This window comes from Lactuca saligna, chromosome 5 (genome assembly GCF_052625555.1).
Source record: "Lactuca saligna cultivar CGN05327 chromosome 5, ASM5262555v1, whole genome shotgun sequence".
Taxonomy (NCBI): domain Eukaryota; kingdom Viridiplantae; phylum Streptophyta; class Magnoliopsida; order Asterales; family Asteraceae; genus Lactuca; species Lactuca saligna.
In genome coordinates, this window is record NC_136421.1 from 235,906,726 (window position 1) to 235,924,987 (window position 18,262).

General features: G+C 45.4%; 1 protein-coding gene across 1 annotated transcript; it reads right to left on the reverse strand.

Moving 5' to 3' along the window:
• Positions 1–765: 765 nt before the first annotated feature.
• Positions 766–3,426, reverse strand: TLP7 (tubby like protein 7). The gene is made up of 4 exons (XM_078994806.1): positions 2,966–3,426; positions 2,311–2,398; positions 1,686–1,815; positions 766–1,580 (listed from the first exon to the last, which is right to left on the reverse strand). The coding sequence occupies exons 1-4, from the start codon at positions 3,332–3,334 to the stop codon at positions 977–979; spliced, it is 1,191 nt and encodes a 396-aa protein (XP_078850932.1). The 5' UTR covers positions 3,335–3,426; the 3' UTR covers positions 766–976.
• Positions 3,427–18,262: the final 14,836 nt, after the last annotated feature.

Below are 18,262 nucleotides of genomic sequence, written 5' to 3' on the forward strand. Positions count from 1 at the left end.
AATTAAATAATTTACTTTTTTGTTATAAATGTAAACTTTCTGAATTGCTAGATCTTCATATTTGTTTATTTTTTTTGAATAAACTAACGTGATACATGGTCTCACAACTAGTTTGTATAATGTAAGAACTATACCCAATTCTATAAAGAGTCTTACCTCGAGTTGAGTATAGAAACTCCTACCAGAGAACTGTGACAAGAAAAAAAAAACAGCGATAATGAAAAGAGATGAATATAGAAAACTAATACCAGAAATAGATATAAAATGTTGATAAATGAACAAAATATTGATAAATACGTAAATCTTAGCATATTAAATTTCAGACTTATACTACTACGTTATCGTAGTTTTTGTCTCCATTCCCTCCTAACTTAGATCATTTCCATGAAAAGTCATTTTTTCACGTTTAACCACAAATGATCTTCCCAGTTCCTCCTGGTTTGCAATTTACCCCCCTCTTCCCCTAACAATCTTCATCCTCCTTACTTTAAACGTTGCTTGTATCCTTTGAAAATGTCCTTACTATATACACTACAGCCTAGCATCCTCATTTCAGCAACTTGTTACGCACATTCCTTCTTGAGCAACATTTAAAGCATGTGGACTCATTATAATTACCAAAATCCATTAAAGCTCAAATAACATTATAAGAGAAAAATATAGTTTGTAAGAAATAAACTTGTAATATTATCAACATAATACAATCAATCGTCTCTCACATTCCTGAAAGAATATAACAGTAAGAGTCCACTCCTTTCGGTCACATATAACAAATTGTCTGGTTTCATTCAGCATTACATTCCATTGTATCAAACACTAGCTTACAATGTTCATCATGTCTATGTACATAGCATACAACATATCCTAAAAAGTAAAAACACAAATAACATCAAACAAGTTCTCTAAAGACACAAAGAAAGCACCATTTTCACTACACATACACATTACAAGAGACTGAGTACGTGGGTGTAACCACTCACTCACAGGCAAGCTTGGTTCCAAAACTGGTGAGAGAAATAGCAAACGCATGAAAAGCAGACAATGGCTGCCTGTAATCCATAGTAAACATATCATCCCCCACCTTCCCAAACTGAAGCAAAACCGTCTCCCCATCACCTCTCCCTCCCGGTTGACTCGGGTCCATCGTCCCCACCAACTGAAAATTCTTCACAGACGCCACTGTCACCCTCCCATGAAAATTCAAACACCAGCATTGCAAATGCTCGTGCCACCTTGGCGCTTTATTCCTCAATAAAATCTGACCAACACCAACACCAACACCCACAGATTTTGATTTTCTCAGCTTGGGTTGTTCTGAACCTTCATTTGATGATGATGATGATGATGATGATGATGGTGATGGAGAGGCTAAAGATGCTACCATTCTTCTTGGACCTCTGGATTTCAAGAGGTTGAATTTGTATGACACCTCACCAATCTCGAAATTACCGCCAGCTGGCACTTGGGGGCTGATTTGTTTGCTAGTGAAACGGCGTGCTGACTTGCTGTTTGAGTGTTTTGCAGTGTTGTGGGGAGGCTGGCTGTCGTATAGTGTAAACTTTGTCCCCAGGAAATCAGAGCTGGAGATTCGTATATCAACAGTTTTTATTATGAATAAATCAGTGTTAATAATAGTGTTTATTTATAAATATGGATTTTTCTTCCTATTTAGGAAAATATAATACCTCAGTTTACCAACGTAAGCATTGCTTCCTTGAGATAAATCATGTGGATCAAGAGATATTATGTACTCTGTATGAGCACCGTGTCTGTATCTACGTGCTGCCAACAGAAACTTACCCTTCTCTGTAAATGCTGCCAAAAATAAAATCCAACTTAATTATTTAATCAACACTTCAAGCTTAGTGAATTTCATTATATTATAAGATAAAAGAAAAGGAGCACAATGAAAAAAATAATAATAAATAGACATGACAACTCAATCTTCTACACGCGATTTACATCATTCATTGAATCTCCCTTCCTTATTTGGTGCATTAAATACTTTTCTAAGTTGACAAATGGTTAACATCTTGAAAGTTGTACATTTATATGAAGTGAGCATTATAGTTGTTCACTTTCAAATGAATGCCAGGAATAATAATACTTCTATGTCGCATTCTGAGATGTCAACAAGATTGTCATACAAGTCAAACCAAAAGCATGATATAAGAAAAATACCTTAGATTTCTTGTCTCATGCATCATTTGTGATTGCTTAAGTAACAAAGTGTGCAATTGTCTTACCTAATGTTCACCTAATTCAACACATATCAACCACAAAGAGATTAATGAAAATTTTTGTACTTACATGCAGAAGCAGCAAGATAGAGGTAAAACATTGAGTTTTTCTTGTCTCGCTTTATGAGGCATTGAAGTTGATTGTCGCGAGGACCAGGCTGCAAAGAAACCAAATAGATCATTCAGAAATTTGAATCCATCAAAACATGAAGCTATTAAGACATAAGAACGGGCATAGCACATTGAACACACTTCCAGCCTCTTGATTTGGACCTCAACAATGTTACATAGTTTATCAAAAAAGACCAAGAAATTTTCCATTTGAGTTGCATAAACAATCGCGTTATAACAAAGAACTCATCATTTAGAGGGTACTAACTAATTCTTTCAAAAACTTATCCCATGTTAACTCTTGATAAGCTTATAATTCCCATTTGAACATTGTAAGCTTAATTATTCCACCTGAAATATGATTGGCAGCAATTTGCAAAAAATATAATAACAAGCTCATACAGGAACACAGATGTGTTTGGGGGGAATAGATTCGAAGAAATTTAACTTCATAAGTATCGAAATCTGCTATTTAATTAGCTGTATGCGTATCTAGGGCTTACTCTAGCACACCCAAAAACAATTAAAACACACAAATGTTCATCGCCTAAACAATTAGGGAAATTAAGAACGAATATAACTCCGACACAAAATAAAATCAAATCAAATCGGACCTGCTTAAGGCAAGAAGGGAAGGTGATATTCCCGCCCTGAACCGGAGGTTTAACTATCTCTTTGACAATCTCCCTCCACTTTTTACACACACATCCACAAGCGACGACGCTTTGCCGAAACGGCCATCGGTCCTCGGTCGCTTCGACTCGCTTGATTATCTCTCCTATGAGCTCCGGCAACATATTAGACCAAGAACCTTCTCCGTTTTCGTTGTCGTTGGGTTCAACGGCGACGGCTTCGTTTCCATACACAACACCACCGGAAATTTGATGCGATTTGAATTGTACATTTTCTAACGCTGTGTAATCCTTGGACGACTTGGATCGGCTGTTGATTCGGCGGGATAGGAATGATCTTCGTAGCGACATCGGTTGAGAGAAAGAGGGGGTTGAGGTTGGGGCGTGACGAAAGAGAATGATGAAGAAGAAAAAGGGAGAAAATGGTAAAAGAAATTGAGAAAAAATGAGAGTTGTAGAGAGTCTGTTAACGTGACGCGTCTGTCAGCGGATCAAAGTTGACAGACAGGGCGTGCGTATGTCATGAAAGGGAATTATAAAATCTGATACGAAGGTGTGTCGATTGTGTTTTGAGATTTATCATGTAAATAACTAAATATCATGATTTTGATTTTTAAGTTTTAATAATTATGTTTTTTTTTTTTTGACGTTTTTGCATAAATACTTTTATTTCTAATTATTTGATTGCTAGATTATCATTAACTTTAATTATCAAAAAATAGATAATATTATAAAGTATTTATCTTTACTTCCAAGTTCAAACTATTTTGGGATGTCTTTTTTATGTTGCATATAAGAACAAAAAAACTTTCGTTAATTATGTTATATGCTAGTTTCATAAATAATTTAAACTTATTAAATACTTTTATAATAAATTAGTTGAACTTATATATTCCAATCTCTTTATGGTCCACTTTTTAGTAAATAATTATCTAATTTAAATAATTTAATATTAATTAACCAAGCTCATCCAAAATCTCACATGTAAGTAAAGTATTTTGTATTCGAATATTTGAGTAATTATTATGTATAATTATTTTTAAATAAGTAAAGTTTCTTGCTTGCGGATTGGTTACGCTTCTTCGGTGGCATGGTTTTTCCTAAACAGAAAAAGAATATAAGGTAATGAAAGACGATAGTTAACGTATTAGGCATAATATTTTTCCCGTGCCTCGGGTATTGGTTGTTTGAACGTCGACCTACATCCCTATGATGTAGTCCTGGTAATCGAAGTGGGTGTATGAATATCAGAAAAAGGCCATAAGATGCGAGTCGTTCCTACTAAGTTACCTTTATACTAAGAAAGGTTTCACTCTCCGGCCTGGAGAGATTTGAGAACAGTTCGGAACGAAGCTGCGGAAAGAGAGGCTCATGAGGGCTTATGGCTAAACAACCTCACAGAGGTGTGGGGATCCGCTCTAAGTGTATTTCTGGCAACGAGAACAAGGCGATTTACCTAACACGTAGTGTGAGCAGTGTAACCACTAACTCACTAAATTGTATTATTTTATGGGTGTATTAGCGTGACGAACACGAGGAAAAGACACTTTTCGGGTTCCACGTACTGGCTCCCTCGGTCTGCCTCGTATCTTTGACTGGAATCGGCGTTGGTTTCCTTTGGGTAGTTTCCTAGGGTTCTCTTCTCGTATGAACATATTGAATTTCTACTCCGCCTTCCTTCTGACTACAACTCTAGGTGTCATCACTTCATGAAGGATGACTGGGAATCTCCGAAGTTTAGGCGAATTCCTCACCGATGTCCCTATAAGAATATGGGCACTTGGTGCATTCAATAACCCAGTTCATTTATTTCCGAACAGGAAATCTTCTCAATGAACTTCTTCGGGGTCGGAATCAACTCTTTTGTTATGCACTGAAGTGGGTAGGGTTATCTACAGGGTTCGTGCGAGAATGGAAATGTCTAAAGAATCCTAAGAGATTATTAACATTTCACTGTGTGATCCATATCGAGTCCTGCTACGATTACACAGGGTGTACAAATCATATATAGCTTAGATCCGATAGGCCTTCGAATATGTGATGCTACTCTAGAACAACATCCCAACGAGGAAAAGGTAATAGAGCGAAACCACACATTCTTAGCCTATGGGATCCTTATTATATATAACCTTGGAAGTATACCCTCTGTAGTTGTAGGTATGTCAATAAGGATCTTTTAGTTCTCACACCAGGTTATCTATGTATCCTAAATACCCCTATGGTATTTTAATTCTTGTTTGGTTCTTATCTTTGAATTATGATTCTGGGTTTAGTGTGAATCTTTTAGCGTTCTAAAATACTCCTATAGTATTTTAACTTTATGTTTGGCTCTAACAAATCCTAGTTGGTAAGTTTCAGACCTGTTGCACACCACAATCACTCCCGAGCACACGTTCATCGCATCTCGAATAAAGGTAGTTGATCAGGTTACATTTATTCCAGCGTACGATTACATAACTGCCCAGATTTGTCTGTAGTGCTCAACATCCGAAGACTTTTATTCTTGTTCTTCTTGTGATACTTGTGTTCGAGTGCTTAGATTCTGGATGTTATTATACTTTGGTAAAATATGGTTATATTTTAAAGGCGAAACCTCTGCCTGAGTGAAGTTCGCCGTCACAAACTTCCACCAATCCTTCGCTCCCAGACGGAGCTGGTTCAAGGCGAACCGTACCCTCAAGTGCTCCGGGCATGAGCAAGTATAGAAGCACCCCTCGATGTCGGCGATCCATCTCATAGCTGCAATCGGATCCTGCGTCCCATCAAATTCAGGGGGTTTCGTGTTGCTGAATTCCCTGAATAGTAATGAATCACCCCCTTGCGGCCTGGCAGCAGCCACAGCTGCGGTAGCGGCAGCAACTGCAACTTCAGTAAGTGCGGCGTACCGCTCCTCAAACTCCTCCATCAGCGTGGTCTTAATAGACCCAAACATCTCCGGGATCTCAGCCCGGACCGCCGCAGCTACCTCTTCCTGAATAATCTAACGAATCTCCTCGTCACTCGCACCGCTCGAACTCGCCCCATTGCGTGTGATAACCATGATGTCTCTGAAATACAACATAAAATCATCAGAGACTCCACCAAGTACAATTGTACTCGATACGCGCCCTACCCAGTCTCCGATTTCCAGGGATTCTTACTTGAGTCTTCCACCGATCCGGTGCCTTCGGTAGTACGGGCCCAATACTACCGACCACACCGTATCAGTATTCGTCCCAAATCTTCCTCCCCAAATCCCGAATAACGAGTACTCTACTTCTAGTATGCACTATCTACTTGCACGCTACCAAATATCTCATATAAGCAATCACCCTAGACTAAGGCATCACAAAACAGGCAATTCTAGTCCTATCATGTATACCTAGTCTTCTAGCATGCATAACAATTCATAACTCAGTGCATAACATAACATCGTTAGGTATTCTGGGGATCTTTACCGTTCGGACGCTGGCTGCTCGTACACACTGTTCCATCCTTGTTTTACCGCCTTACCATTTATAAAATGTTGTGTCCTTATTATTTAAAATTTTTTTTCCTCAAATCCCCAGTCTGAGTTCAGTTGCACCCAAAAGTACACCCGAATCCCTCAAACCAAGGCTCTGATACCAATTGTAACAACTCAAATTTTCAAATAAATTTTTCATTTAAAACAAAACATCATTATTCGACAAAAGGGTTTATTCCATGATTATTTCAAAATATAAATAATAAATCTCCAGGATCTTCAACAGTGGCAGTGTGTACGTGTCACGCCGGCGCCTTCCCACGGTCATCACTAGTACCTGAAAAACATAAACACAACTAGTAAGCATAAATTCTTAGTGAGTTCCCCAGTATACGACTTACCCACATACGCCTTCCGGCCCGGACCTTTCGGTCCACATAACATTGCCTTCCGGCCCGTAACATAATCGCCTTCCGGCCCATAACATATCGCCTTCCGGCCCGTATTAAATTGCCTTCCGGCCCATAGTATTTTGCCTTCCGGCCCATAATAGTATAAAACATAACACATGTAACACAATACACATAACACATAAGTCATACATCATACCGTCCTTTCTATCACATAAAGTCTCGCCTTCCGGCCCGTATAAGCATACATCACATATAAGCATACATCACATATAAAGCATCTACCTCTCTAGACATAGCATGAATATAACACATACGACCTTCCGGTCTCACAGTCAAACCCTTCCGGGTGAAGTATAGTGAGAAGACTCACCTCGTAGTATGCAAGCTATAAACCCTTCGAGCTACTCGCACTCGATCCGCTAATCCGCAGGTTCCCTATAATACCACATCCTTTGTTAATGATCTTATCAAACAAGACAACTGACCCTACTAAGTTATATACAGGTCAACGGTCAATCTTGACCGGACTCGTCGAGTGCAAAGGGCAACTCGGCGAGTATAGACACCCTGACTCCACTCACCGAGTCTGAAGAACGACTCGACGAGTTCCAGTAGATCTTCAAGCTACTCGCCGAGTCTGAAGAACAACTCGGCGAGTCCTAGTGAACCTTCAAGCTACTCGCCGAGTCTGAAGAACAACTCGGCGAGTTCTAGTGAATCTTCAAGCTACTCGCCGAGTCTGATCATTGGACTCGGCGAGTCCTCGCCATGCAGTCAATCCGCTGCCTCCTGTATTTCGCATGATTTCGAAGTATATAGATATGGGGCTTCCTGGACTTTCACATATACTATTACAGGGGTTTTTAAACGCTTATAACAACACTATAATCTAACAATTCCTTAAATGGGTTTCCTAAACCCTAAATTCGCATACAACGTAAAAGCTACAGATTTTGATCCGAAGATTACCTGGAAACGTGTTCCCTGTGTCTCCAAACCTCCAGTACTCGATTCCTTTGATCACCACCTTGCTCCTCCTTGTCTAACAATCTCTTCAAGCTTCCTCAAGTCCTCACTCTTGTTCCAGATGCCCACACACTCCCAAGGTATCTTCAATCGGCCAAAAGACGCGACATGACGGCCATAAGATCGTTATATACGATTCAGAAATGAAACGGCTAGGGTTCAGCTGAATCAGCTTCGACTCGCCGAGTCCCTATTTGGACTCGTCGAGTCCAGTCGCGTATCTGCGACTGCGACCAAGACCATGGCCCTACTCGGCGAGTCATGCACCAACTCGCCGAGTCCCCTCCTAAATGTGCCCAAAAATAATTTAAAGAAATACCTGAAATTCTGGGCTGTTACAACTCTCCCCCACTAGAACTAGACTTCGCCCTCGAAGTCTCATTCTGCGAATAACTCCGGATGTTGCTCCCGCATTTCTCTTTCCGACTCCCAAGTCATCTCCGATCCTTTCCGATGTTGCCACTGAACCAACACCAGAGGTATCTCCTTGTTCCGTAGAACCTTGATCTTCCGATCCCTGATAGCTACTGGTCTCTCGGCGTAATTCAGGCTCGCATCCACCTGAATATCTTCTAACGGAACCACTGCTGCCTCATCGGCTATACACTTCCTCAACTGCGATACGTGGAAGGTATTGTGAATCTGACTCAGCTCCACTGGCAACTCCAACCGATAAGCTACCCGACCTACCCTTGCAATTACCCGAAATGGACCTATGAACCGGGGCCCCAATTTGCCCCTCTTCCTGAACCGAATTACCCCTTTCCAAGGAGAAACCTTTAGGAGAACGAAGTCGCCGACCTGGAATTCGAGCTCGGACCGGCGTCTGTCCGCATAACTCTTCTGTCGGCTCTGGGCGGTCAATAACCTCTGCCTCACTCGCTGAATCTGCTCGGTCGTCTGAAGTACAATCTCTGTACTGCCCATCACTCTCTGTCCCACTTCTCCCTAGCAAATGGGAGCCCGACACCTCCTACCATACAACAACTCAAAAGGTGGCATACCAATGCTCGAATGATGGCTGTTGTTGTAGGAAAACTCAGCCAACGGCAGATGCGCATCCCAACTACCCCCGAAGTCTAACACACACGCTCTAAGCATGTCTTCCAATGTCTGAATCGTCCGCTCGCTCTGACCGTCGGTCTGGGGATGGTATGCGGTACTAAAATGCAGCTTAGTACCCAACTCCTCATGGAATTTCTTCCAGAACCTGGAAGTGAAACGTACATCGCGGTCCGAAACAATCGAGGTCGGCACTCCATGCCGAGATACTATCTCTCTCACGTATAACTCTGCCAACTTCTCTGCTGATGAACTTTCGCTAATGGCAAGGAAGTGTGCACTCTTTGTTAGCCTATCCACAATCACCCAAATCGCATCGACTCCCCTGGCAGTTTTCGGCAATTTGGTGATGAAATCCATCGTGATCTGATCCCACTTCCACTTAGGAATCTCCAAGGGTTGCAACTTACCGTGCGGTCTCTGGTGCTCGGCCTTAACTTTACGGCAGGTCAAACACCTCTCAACGAACCAGGCAACGTCTCTCTTCATGCAAGGCCACCAGTACTCCTTTTTCAAATCCAGATACATTTTCGTAGCACCGGGATGGATCGAGAATTTCGATCTGTGTGCCTCCTCCATCAAAGTAACACGCGTACCGCCCACGAATGGCACCCAGATCCGACCCTGAAATGTCAAAAGTCCCCGCCCATCCGTAACGAACTCTGAAATCAACCCGACGACCCGCTCCTGTTTCTACATCCCAGACTTCACAACCTCGGCCTGTGCCCCACGAATAGCATCTAATACCGGAGTCATCACCGTCAATCTCAAACATACGTCCCGCAATGGAGTACTCTCCGCCCTACGACTCAATGCATCAGCTACCACATTAGCCTTGCCTGGGTGGTATAGGATCTCACAGTCATAATCCTTAACCACGTCTAACCATCTCCTCTGACGCATGTTTAGGTTGGGTTGATCCATCAAATACTTCAAACTCTTATGGTCCGTGTATATGGTACAACGAACCCCGTACAGGTAGTGACGCCAAATTTTGAGGGCGAACACTACTGCCCCCAACTCTAAGTCATGCGTGGGATATCTCGCTTCGTGAGGCTTCAGCTGCCTCGATGCATAGGCTATCACATGGCCCCTCTGCATCAACACTGCACCCAGTCCTGAAATCGATGCGTTGCAATATACGACAAAGTCCTCCATCCCTTCCGGAAGAGCTAATACTGGTGCTTCGCACAATCTCTGACGAAGTGTCTCGAAGGAAGTCTGCTGCTCGGGTCCCCATGAGAATGTAACACCCTTTCGGGTCAATTTGGTAAGTGGCACCGCGATCTTGGAGAAGTCCCTAATGAACCTTCGACAGTACCCCGCCAACCCAAGGAAACTCCTGATCTCCGAAGGTGACTTCGGTGCCTCCCAACTCATCACCGCTTCCACCTTGGCCGGATCGACCAATATCCCTGCCTGATTTACAACGTGCCCCAGAAATTGAACCTCCCGTAACCAGAAGTCACATTTAGAGAATTTTGCATATAACTTCTCCGACCTCAGTACCTCAAGGACCTCCCTCAAATGTCCCTCATGCTGCTCCCTAGACCGCGAATACACCAGAATGTCGTCGATGAATACAATCACAGACCGATCCAGCATCGGCCTGCATACCCTGTTCATGAGATCCATGAACACTGCTGGGGCATTGGTGAGCCCAAAAGGCATCACCACGAACTCGTAATGCCCATACCGCGTCCTAAAGGCTGTCTTCTGGACGTCCTCATCCCGCACTCTTACCTGATGGTACCCTGATCTCAAATCAATCTTGGAAAACCAAGATGCCCCTTGCAACTGATCGAATAGATCATCGATCCTTGGTAACGGATAACGGTTCTTAACTGTCACCTTGTTCAGTTCCCGGTAATCGGTACACATCCGGTGTGAACCATCCTTCTTCTTGACGAACAGAATCGGTGCTCCCCACGGTGAGCTACTCGGCCGAATGAATCCCTTCCCCAACAACTCTTGAAGTTGCGAGGACAATTCTTGCATCTCTGGAGGTGCAAGACGATAAGGCACCTTCGCAATAGGCGCAGCCCCTGGTACTAGATCGATACCAAACTCCACTTACCTCGCAGGAGGTATCCCTGGCAAATCCTCGGGAAAAACATCTGGAAACTCGCGCACCACTGGAACCTCCTTCAATGTCTTCGGTCTCTCGAAACTCTCCCGCGTATCCATCACATACGCCACAAAACCGTTACATCCCCGCTGTAGGCATTGCCTCGCCCTAGCGGCCGAACAAAAAGCTGATCCCGAACGAGTACCCTCGCCGTATACCGTAAGAATTCCCCCACTAGGGTCTCGTATAGTCACCAGCTGACGCTCGCAGTCGATGACAACGCTAAATCGGCTCAACCAGTCCATGCCTACGATGACACAGACATCACCCATCGCAATAGGAATTAAGTCAATCGGAAATGCGACCCCGAAGATCTCTAGCACACATCCCCTAAGAACCTCCGTAGCACAAATCACCCTCTCAGCCGCAATAGAAACGCTCAAGGGCCGACTTAACGGCTCACGACTAATGCCGATGTGCTGACTAAAAGCTAACGATACAAACGATCTACTCGCACCCGAATCAAATAATACTAGAGCAGGCATAGAGTTCACAAGGAAAGTACCTACACATACATTAACATAAGCATAACATTTCGACCTTTAATTAAATACGTGAATGATAACATACCTGCCACAACATCGGGCGCAGCGCGGACCTCCTCCGCAGTCAGCTGAAAGGCTCTCCCGCGAGCCCTCGGGGCCTCGACCTTCGCCGGTCGGGTCTCAGTAGTCCGGGTAGTAGGTGTAGCTCCCTGACGAATTTGCGGGCACTCGGCCTTCCGATGGCCTGTCTGGTTGCAGTGAAAGCAAACCATAAACCCCTTAGGGCAATCCCTGGCAATATGTCCCTCCTTGCCACACTTGTAGCAACCACCAGCTCGACACGCCCCCTCGTGACTCTTGCCGCACTTCGCGCAAGTGCGACCCTTCGAACCTCCCATCCTCGAATCAGCGAACTTAGTCCGCTTGGCTGCCGGCTGAGACTGGGCTGGCCGTCGATCCACCTGCCGAGACTCAGCCTCCTCCCTCGCTTGAGTCTCCAACTCAATCTCGCGCTTCCTGGCGTTCGCCTGAAGCTCAGTGAAAGTACGATAGGTGGAGTTTGACACAAACTCCCGGATCTCCCTCTTCAAAACACCCAAATAGCGGCTCATCCGCGACTGCTCCGTAGATACCAGCTCGGGGCAGAACATTGCCCTCTCATGAAACTTCCGTGTGATCACTGCCACGGAATCAGTACCCTGCTTAAGGGTCAAGAACTCCTGAATCAATCGCTCCCTCTCTACCGGGGGAACGTACTCGTCCCTGAACATCTCTGTAAACCTCTCCCATGTCACCGCCGAAACCTCTGCCTGAGTGAAGTTCGCCGTCACAAACTTCCACCAATCCTTCGCTCCCAGACGGAGCTGGTTCAAGGCGAACCGTACCCTCAAGTGCTCCGGGCATGAGCAAGTATAGAAGCACCCCTCGATGTCGGCGATCCATCTCATAGCTGCAATCGGATCCTGCGTCCCATCAAATTCAGGGGGTTTCGTGTTGCTGAATTCCCTGAATAGTAATGAATCACCCCCTTGCGGCCTGGCAGCAGCCACAGCTGCGGTAGCGGCAGCAACTGCAACTTCAGTAAGTGCGGCGTACCGCTCCTCAAACTCCTCCATCAGCGTGGTCTTAATAGACCCAAACATCTCCGGGATCTCAGCCCGGACCGCCGCAGCTACCTCTTCCTGAATAATCTAACGAATCTCCTCGTCACTCGCACCGCTCGAACTCGCCCCATTGCGTGTGATAACCATGATGTCTCTGAAATACAACATAAAATCATCAGAGACTCCACCAAGTACAATTGTACTCGATACGCGCCCTACCCAGTCTCCGATTTCCAGGGATTCTTACTTGAGTCTTCCACCGATCCGGTGCCTTCGGTAGTACGGGCCCAATACTACCGACCACACCGTATCAGTATTCGTCCCAAATCTTCCTCCCCAAATCCCGAATAACGAGTACTCTACTTCTAGTATGCACTATCTACTTGCACGCTACCAAATATCTCATATAAGCAATCACCCTAGACTAAGGCATCACAAAACAGGCAATTCTAGTCCTATCATGTATACCTAGTCTTCTAGCATGCATAACAATTCATAACTCAGTGCATAACATAACATCGTTAGGTATTCTGGGGATCTTTACCGTTCGGACGCTGGCTGCTCGTACACACTGTTCCATCCTTGTTTTACCGCCTTACCATTTATAAAATGTTGTGTCCTTATTATTTAAAATTTTTTTTCCTCAAATCCCCGGTCTGAGTTCAGTTGCACCCAAAAGTACACCCGAATCCCTCAAACCAAGGCTCTGATACCAATTGTAACAACTCAAATTTTCAAATAAATTTTTCATTTAAAACAAAACATCATTATTCGACAAAAGGGTTTATTCCATGATTATTTCAAAATATAAATAATAAATCTCCAGGATCTTCAACAGTGGCAGTGTGTACGTGTCACGCCGGCGCCTTCCCACGGTCATCACTAGTACCTGAAAAACATAAACACAACTAGTAAGCATAAATTCTTAGTGAGTTCCCCAGTATACGACTTACCCACATACGCCTTCCGGCCCGGACCTTTCGGTCCACATAACATTGCCTTCCGGCCCGTAACATAATCGCCTTCCGGCCCATAACATATCGCCTTCCGGCCCGTATTAAATTGCCTTCCGGCCCATAGTATTTTGCCTTCCGGCCCATAATAGTATAAAACATAACACATGTAACACAATACACATAACACATAAGTCATACATCATACCGTCCTTTCTATCACATAAAGTCTCGCCTTCCGGCCCGTATAAGCATACATCACATATAAGCATACATCACATATAAAGCATCTACCTCTCTAGACATAGCATGAATATAACACATACGACCTTCCGGTCTCACAGTCAAACCCTTCCGGGTGAAGTATAGTGAGAAGACTCACCTCGTAGTATGCAAGCTATAAACCCTTCGAGCTACTCGCACTCGATCCGCTAATCCGCAGGTTCCCTATAATACCACATCCTTTGTTAATGATCTTATCAAACAAGACAACTGACCCTACTAAGTTATATACAGGTCAACGGTCAATCTTGACCGGACTCGTCGAGTGCAAAGGGCAACTCGGCGAGTATAGACACCCTGACTCCACTCACCGAGTCTGAAGAACGACTCGACGAGTTCCAGTAGATCTTCAAGCTACTCGCCGAGTCTGAAGAACAACTCGGCGAGTCCTAGTGAACCTTCAAGCTACTCGCCGAGTCTGAAGAACAACTCGGCGAGTTCTAGTGAATCTTCAAGCTACTCGCCGAGTCTGATCATTGGACTCGGCGAGTCCTCGCCATGCAGTCAATCCGCTGCCTCCTGTATTTCGCATGATTTCGAAGTATATAGATATGGGGCTTCCTGGACTTTCACATATACTATTACAGGGGTTTTTAAACGCTTATAACAACACTATAATCTAACAATTCCTTAAATGGGTTTCCTAAACCCTAAATTCGCATACAACGTAAAAGCTACAGATTTTGATCCGAAGATTACCTGGAAACGTGTTCCCTGTGTCTCCAAACCTCCAGTACTCGATTCCTTTGATCACCACCTTGCTCCTCCTTGTCTAACAATCTCTTCAAGCTTCCTCAAGTCCTCACTCTTGTTCCAGATGCCCACACACTCCCAAGGTATCTTCAATCGGCCAAAAGACGCGACATGACGGCCATAAGATCGTTATATACGATTCAGAAATGAAACGGCTAGGGTTCAGCTGAATCAGCTTCGACTCGCCGAGTCCCTATTTGGACTCGTCGAGTCCAGTCGCGTATCTGCGACTGCGACCAAGACCATGGCCCTACTCGGCGAGTCATGCACCAACTCGCCGAGTCCCCTCCTAAATGTGCCCAAAAATAATTTAAAGAAATACCTGAAATTCTGGGCTGTTACAACTCTCCCCCACTAGAACTAGACTTCGCCCTCGAAGTCTCATTCTGCGAATAACTCCGGATGTTGCTCCCGCATTTCTCTTTCCGACTCCCAAGTCATCTCCGATCCTTTCCGATGTTGCCACTGAACCAACACCAGAGGTATCTCCTTGTTCCGTAGAACCTTGATCTTCCGATCCCTGATAGCTACTGGTCTCTCGGCGTAATTCAGGCTCGCATCCACCTGAATATCTTCTAACGGAACCACTGCTGCCTCATCGGCTATACACTTCCTCAACTGCGATACGTGGAAGGTATTGTGAATCTGACTCAGCTCCACTGGCAACTCCAACCGATAAGCTACCCGACCTACCCTTGCAATTACCCGAAATGGACCTATGAACCGGGGCCCCAATTTGCCCCTCTTCCTGAACCGAATTACCCCTTTCCAAGGAGAAACCTTTAGGAGAACGAAGTCGCCGACCTGGAATTCGAGCTCGGACCGGCGTCTGTCCGCATAACTCTTCTGTCGGCTCTGGGCGGTCAATAACCTCTGCCTCACTCGCTGAATCTGCTCGGTCGTCTGAAGTACAATCTCTGTACTGCCCATCACTCTCTGTCCCACTTCTCCCTAGCAAATGGGAGCCCGACACCTCCTACCATACAACAACTCAAAAGGTGGCATACCAATGCTCGAATGATGGCTGTTGTTGTAGGAAAACTCAGCCAACGGCAGATGCGCATCCCAACTACCCCCGAAGTCTAACACACACGCTCTAAGCATGTCTTCCAATGTCTGAATCGTCCGCTCGCTCTGACCGTCGGTCTGGGGATGGTATGCGGTACTAAAATGCAGCTTAGTACCCAACTCCTCATGGAATTTCTTCCAGAACCTGGAAGTGAAACGTACATCGCGGTCCGAAACAATCGAGGTCGGCACTCCATGCCGAGATACTATCTCTCTCACGTATAACTCTGCCAACTTCTCTGCTGATGAACTTTCGCTAATGGCAAGGAAGTGTGCACTCTTTGTTAGCCTATCCACAATCACCCAAATCGCATCGACTCCCCTGGCAGTTTTCGGCAATTTGGTGATGAAATCCATCGTGATCTGATCCCACTTCCACTTAGGAATCTCCAAGGGTTGCAACTTACCGTGCGGTCTCTGGTGCTCGGCCTTAACTTTACGGCAGGTCAAACACCTCTCAACGAACCAGGCAACGTCTCTCTTCATGCAAGGCCACCAGTACTCCTTTTTCAAATCCAGATACATTTTCGTAGCACCGGGATGGATCGAGAATTTCGATCTGTGTGCCTCCTCCATCAAAGTAACACGCGTACCGCCCACGAATGGCACCCAGATCCGACCCTGAAATGTCAAAAGTCCCCGCCCATCCGTAACGAACTCTGAAATCAACCCGACGACCCGCTCCTGTTTCTACATCCCAGACTTCACAACCTCGGCCTGTGCCCCACGAATAGCATCTAATACCGGAGTCATCACCGTCAATCTCAAACATACGTCCCGCAATGGAGTACTCTCCGCCCTACGACTCAATGCATCAGCTACCACATTAGCCTTGCCTGGGTGGTATAGGATCTCACAGTCATAATCCTTAACCACGTCTAACCATCTCCTCTGACGCATGTTTAGGTTGGGTTGATCCATCAAATACTTCAAACTCTTATGGTCCGTGTATATGGTACAACGAACCCCGTACAGGTAGTGACGCCAAATTTTGAGGGCGAACACTACTGCCCCCAACTCTAAGTCATGCGTGGGATATCTCGCTTCGTGAGGCTTCAGCTGCCTCGATGCATAGGCTATCACATGGCCCCTCTGCATCAACACTGCACCCAGTCCTGAAATCGATGCGTTGCAATATACGACAAAGTCCTCCATCCCTTCCGGAAGAGCTAATACTGGTGCTTCGCACAATCTCTGACGAAGTGTCTCGAAGGAAGTCTGCTGCTCGGGTCCCCATGAGAATGTAACACCCTTTCGGGTCAATTTGGTAAGTGGCACCGCGATCTTGGAGAAGTCCCTAATGAACCTTCGACAGTACCCCGCCAACCCAAGGAAACTCCTGATCTCCGAAGGTGACTTCGGTGCCTCCCAACTCATCACCGCTTCCACCTTGGCCGGATCGACCAATATCCCTGCCTGATTTACAACGTGCCCCAGAAATTGAACCTCCCGTAACCAGAAGTCACATTTAGAGAATTTTGCATATAACTTCTCCGACCTCAGTACCTCAAGGACCTCCCTCAAATGTCCCTCATGCTGCTCCCTAGACCGCGAATACACCAGAATGTCGTCGATGAATACAATCACAGACCGATCCAGCATCGGCCTGCATACCCTGTTCATGAGATCCATGAACACTGCTGGGGCATTGGTGAGCCCAAAAGGCATCACCACGAACTCGTAATGCCCATACCGCGTCCTAAAGGCTGTCTTCTGGACGTCCTCATCCCGCACTCTTACCTGATGGTACCCTGATCTCAAATCAATCTTGGAAAACCAAGATGCCCCTTGCAACTGATCGAATAGATCATCGATCCTTGGTAACGGATAACGGTTCTTAACTGTCACCTTGTTCAGTTCCCGGTAATCGGTACACATCCGGTGTGAACCATCCTTCTTCTTGACGAACAGAATCGGTGCTCCCCACGGTGAGCTACTCGGCCGAATGAATCCCTTCCCCAACAACTCTTGAAGTTGCGAGGACAATTCTTGCATCTCTGGAGGTGCAAGACGATAAGGCACCTTCGCAATAGGCGCAGCCCCTGGTACTAGATCGATACCAAACTCCACTTACCTCGCAGGAGGTATCCCTGGCAAATCCTCGGGAAAAACATCTGGAAACTCGCGCACCACTGGAACCTCCTTCAATGTCTTCGGTCTCTCGAAACTCTCCCGCGTATCCATCACATACGCCACAAAACCGTTACATCCCCGCTGTAGGCATTGCCTCGCCCTAGCGGCCGAACAAAAAGCTGATCCCGAACGAGTACCCTCGCCGTATACCGTAAGAATTCCCCCACTAGGGTCTCGTATAGTCACCAGCTGACGCTCGCAGTCGATGACAACGCTAAATCGGCTCAACCAGTCCATGCCTACGATGACACAGACATCACCCATCGCAATAGGAATTAAGTCAATCGGAAATGCGACCCCGAAGATCTCTAGCACACATCCCCTAAGAACCTCCGTAGCACAAATCACCCTCTCAGCCGCAATAGAAACGCTCAAGGGCCGACTTAACGGCTCACGACTAATGCCGATGTGCTGACTAAAAGCTAACG

Coding starts and splice junctions, on each gene's coding strand:
- TLP7 (XM_078994806.1), bottom strand. CDS start 3,334: ATGTCGCTACGAAGATCATTCCTATCCCGCCGAATCAACAGCCGATCC. Junction 1,816..2,310: donor CTATCTTGCTGCTTCTGCAT/GTAAGTACAAAA, acceptor TATTTTTGGCAG/CATTTACAGAGAAGGGTAAG. Junction 1,581..1,685: donor GCTTACGTTGGTAAACTGAG/GTATTATATTTT, acceptor ACGAATCTCCAG/CTCTGATTTCCTGGGGACAA.